Source organism: Colobus angolensis, unplaced genomic scaffold (assembly GCF_000951035.1).
Source record: "Colobus angolensis palliatus isolate OR3802 unplaced genomic scaffold, Cang.pa_1.0 Scaffold605, whole genome shotgun sequence".
Lineage (NCBI taxonomy): Eukaryota > Metazoa > Chordata > Mammalia > Primates > Cercopithecidae > Colobus > Colobus angolensis.
In genome coordinates, this window is record NW_012119655.1 from 298,808 (window position 1) to 303,608 (window position 4,801).

Here is a 4,801-nt window from a genome sequence, read left to right on the forward strand (position 1 = left end):
AACACCAAATATATGTAAATTTGAAGGGGGTGGATTCATTTTTATTGTTCGTCTCTGGTCAAAGACTTTAAACTTTGTAAGGGTGGGGCTCTTTTTCCATTTAGGTCAGTGATATGTCCCAAACACCTAAGATAATTCTCTGCACATAATAGGTACTCAATAAGTTATTTGTTTAATGAATAAACAGTTTATAATTTAGTTGGGCAGTATGATATAATATATAACTAGCTCTATAAAACCCTCAGAGATTTATTCTAACTTTGGCTGGCTCTGCTATTCTAGCACTGATGTCTTCATAGGCACTTGCTAGTAAAACCTCAACACAGTTTTTTTGGATAGTGGATGAAAATTGAATATCTACTTGTTTGGAACTAGTCGTTACTCTTCTGTATTTGGAACCTACATAAGGGCTTTGGAATTGTTTGCTTGGTATTGGGCTTAGCCTTATAAAGCTCCCATTTTCTTTGAGATTGGTGGTTTCTAAACATGACTGTACATCAGAAATAGTGCAGGTTTTTGAACTTTAATATAATTTTTTTAATACTTATAATGAAAGATCACTGAATTATAATTTGGAGAGTCATACTCAGTAACTTTGAGATGGAATATGGAAATTTGTGTTTTTGACAATATAATTCAGAGGCATGGAACCCATAGATTGACATTTGGAAACCACTGCTTTCTGATATGAAACAAAATAGGTAATTAGGAAGAACTTTCTAATAACCAGTCAGTATTTCAAGTAATCTTCCTTTAATTAATGATGCTTTCTCTCCAAAGCATGAAGAAAAGAGAGGCTTCTGGAAACGTAGGCTTACATTGTTATTCCTGCATTTGGGCTTCTGCCAGCTCACCACCCTCTCTCAGAGTTTCTGTAATACTCCGTGGAAATGTGTTGACAATGCCTTTGAACCAAAACCATTCGTTTGCTCCCTGCACCCCTACCAAAAAGAATTTTACTCACCACCATCCTCATTCTTACTAATAGTAATGAGTCAAAATTATTTTTTTGTAAATAGCATCACATATTTTGGACACAACTGTAACACATTTTGAATAGAGTATACTGTTCCCTGTGGGTAGACTTGAAATAGTTAAGAAAAACAATTGAGTCATTCTTTTAACAAATATTGGGTGTTTCATACCAGAAACCTCTAAGAGAAACACTCTGAGGTTGGAAAGATCATGGCTTTTAGTCAGACAGATCTGCATTTAATCCTGATTTGACCTTTTACTGACTATATGATCTTGGACAGATTATTTAAACATCTCTAAATAATAATAGGGATAATAATAATTACCCTTAAGATTGTGAGTATTAAATGAAACAGTAACTGAAAAGAGCCTTAGCTAGATATCCTGGAGGTAGAATTAGATTTTATGTAAAGTGGCTATTCCTTCCAGGGACTTCAGTGTAATCACTGAAATAATAATTACTTGCAAAATAATTTTTGAAGGTAATGGTTGGGGAATATAACATAGTGATATAACTAAAACGCTGGAATTTAAACCCATCTCTTTGTGTCATTTTTTACTGCACATCTGTAATACTGCCTATTAGAGTAATAACAGCAAAATGGAAATGAAGGATGAATATTAAGACATTGCAATGGAAGGAATGTTGCAAACAAAGCAGAGGGGAAAAAACAAAAATAACTGTGTTGCTTGAGCCTAGGGAATATGGAAAATGAAAGTACATCACATAAATAGGAAAATCAACAGGCGGAGCTTAATTGCAAGAGGGGAGCAGTGAATTAAGTTTATGCCAGACTATTTTTTCAGTTTGGAGTAAACACTTTCAAGTACTGTAAAGCTTAAAGAATGAAATCATTGTGGACTAAGTAGTACTTTTGGAGTTTAGATCATAGTGGCTGGATAGATAATCAGGAAGATTTTCTAGGCTGTGAAAAATAAGATCCAAGACATAAAGCCAAGGATCAGAGGAGTATGTACAAGGGACAGTGAGGAAAACAGAGACAAAATAGTAATAAAGAAGAAGCAGGAAAGGGCAGAGAAGAAAGACAAGAAGAACAAGTTTTTAGAAGCATGGGATGGTCATAGAACATGAGAAGGTAGTTCACAGCAGGAAAAACCTAAATGGCCAATAACGTTTGAAAGAAAATGTCTTCTCAAAAATAAAGACATACATGTTCTAGCAAAGTTTTACAATTGTTATGACCCCCAATTGCTGAAGTTTTGAGAAAATACTTAAATACTATTACGATAATAAAATTAATAAAACTTTTTGGAATATAGCCCTGAATTAAAACATTAAATATTAAGCTTAACAATTACTTACAAGATTTTATCATATAGAAACATCCATGGAAGTGTGCCAAGATACATTTGTGAAGATCTGTATTATAGCATTGTTTGTAATGGTGAACAATTGGAAGCAATCAAATGGCCATCATTAGGGGTTTAGTTATGTAAGTTATGAAATGGGATGATGACAACTTTTATCTGCCCAATTTTGGACGGAATTTAGGATAGAAAAGAATAGGGGAAGGAAAGATATGTGGACAAGAGGAGGGTTGAACTAAGAAAGCAACATAGTTGCACGTGAAAATGGGTGTGGAAAATTGTATTTGCCAGAAATGAAAATTATAATTTCCTCCTTTTATTTTTTTCCCATGGTTCCTAAATACTGATCTTAGGTTTTATGACCTAAGTTAAGCATTTTAAGAAAAAAAATTTTTTTAAATAATGAATGCATGTAAAAACTACACAATACAGATGTGAATACCAAAAAATTAAACAAAAAAGTCCAAAAGTGAGTATTTGTAAATTAAGATTCTTCTCTTTACCACCACTGCTCCTGAGTTCCACTAGAGGTAAACATTGTTACTTTTGATGTGGACACATAGGAAAAAAATCAAACTTTTTGTATCCAAATATACATATGTATGTTAAAAGAAGTTTCTCATAAAAGTGAGATTTTACAAACTTTTTAAAAGTCACTAATATATCTTAGATAACTTTAAAAAAAAAGTTAATACTGGCCAACCATAATGGCTCATGCCTATAATCCCAGCACATTTGGAGGCTGAGGTGGGAGGATCACTTGAGGCCAGGAGTTTGAGATCAACCTGTGTAACATAGTGAGTCCCCATCTCTCCAAAAAAAAGTCAGTATATATAGTTCCATATCATACATTTGTAGTGTAAGATGACATAAAATTCAGTTGATCATCTGTTAAAATACTTTAAAATACTGTTACTCAATTGTGTTCTTTTAAGTGGAAATATTAGTCAAAAATATGATTTACGTTACAATACCTACAACCCTTGACTCATTATTGTCTCCCATACCCCGGTACACATTTTATGTGTGGTATAGATTTTGGATGAACACTAAAGCACATATACAACTCTAATTCTTTAACCTTTTTTATTTATATTCAGCTTCCCCGTTGATTCAGTGGTAATTACAGAATCTGATGCACAGAGAACAATGTACCCTGGAAGTTGTGTGAAAAAGAATATTGATGGTACAATAGAGGTATTATATTTTTAATTTTTATCTTTTAACTTATATACACTGATTTTTCTGCTATCATTTTTATGTCTGGTTTACTATCTAATAGTTGCTGAGAAGTAAGCATAATAAATATGAGGATAATACCTTATATAGAAAACTCAGAATACATATGTAAAGAAATTTAATCTATTTTTATAGCATAGGAAAAACACAGAGGAAGTTAAGTTTGAGGGGTTATATTTCCTTTAAATATGTTATAGTTTCAGATTTATCTTGTTTTTTGTAACATGTGGGCTATGTACAAATTAGTTTCAGTGCCCTGGTCAACATAGCTTTGTCTTCCCAGCATGGGAATTTGGACCAGGCCATCTCTAGAAAAGTGCTTAGGGGCCAGGCACGATGGCTCACGCCTGTAATCCCAGCACTTTGGGAGGCCGAGGCAGGTGGATCATGAGGTCAAGAGATCAAGACCAGCCTGGCTAACACAGTGAAACCCCATCTCTACCAAAAATACAAAAAATTAGTTGGGCGTGGTAGCACTTGCCTGTAGTCCCAGTTGCTCAGGAGGCTGAGACAGGAGAATCGCTTGAACCCAGGAGGCAGAGGTTGCAGTGAGCTGAGATTGCACCCCTGCACTCCAGCCTGGGTGACAGAACTAGACTCCATCACAAAAAAAAAAAAAAAAAGAGAAAGAAAAAAGTGTTTAGGAATCCCCAGAATCCAAGACAGTAGGGCTGGGATGATAGATTAGGCCTACTCCAGTAAGGTCCATATGGTATATAAAAGTTCCACATCTTTTACATGCATGCCATCTAACTAAACCACCCCCTGCCTCTGCTCAACATTGTATTATTCTCAATTTCTCACATCTGCAACTTTCTCAAACCTGCAACTGCCGAACCCTGGTCTTCACTCAGTAGATTTTTAGCTCTTAAGTCATAGAAAAAATTAAGATCATCATTCTTCCTGGCTTAGTATACAGAGGAAAGATGTTAGACATTTCCTTGATTCTGCTATACTCATCCCATATCATGATAATTGCTAAATAAATACTTTCATACCGAGAACATATTTATATTTTTTTAAAGTTTATGGTTTTTTCTATTGATAAAAGTAACTTTGTATTTGTAGAAAATTAGATAGTATTAATAAGTACCAAGAAGAAAATTTGCTTGTAATTTTATGAGCAAACAATGCCACTATTTAACATTTTACTTAAAAGGAAATATATACACACACATACATATGTATGTCCATACACACACAAACAGTCATGAACATGCACATACATACATGTATTTTAGGAATCATGAGCTCACAG

The 4,801-nt window shown here is 34.1% G+C and overlaps 1 protein-coding gene across 2 annotated transcripts in view; it reads left to right on the plus strand.

Annotated features, from left to right (window-relative positions):
• AKAP9 (A kinase (PRKA) anchor protein 9) overlaps positions 1 to 4,801 on the plus strand; it is a 174,353-nt gene that overhangs the window by 83,890 nt on the left and 85,662 nt on the right. For both annotated transcript variants that reach the window (XM_011963235.1, XM_011963236.1), the window contains exon 15: positions 3,405 to 3,501. In XM_011963235.1, the coding sequence (XP_011818625.1) occupies positions 3,405 to 3,501 (97 nt within the window). The remainder of the gene's footprint in view (positions 1 to 3,404; positions 3,502 to 4,801) is intronic.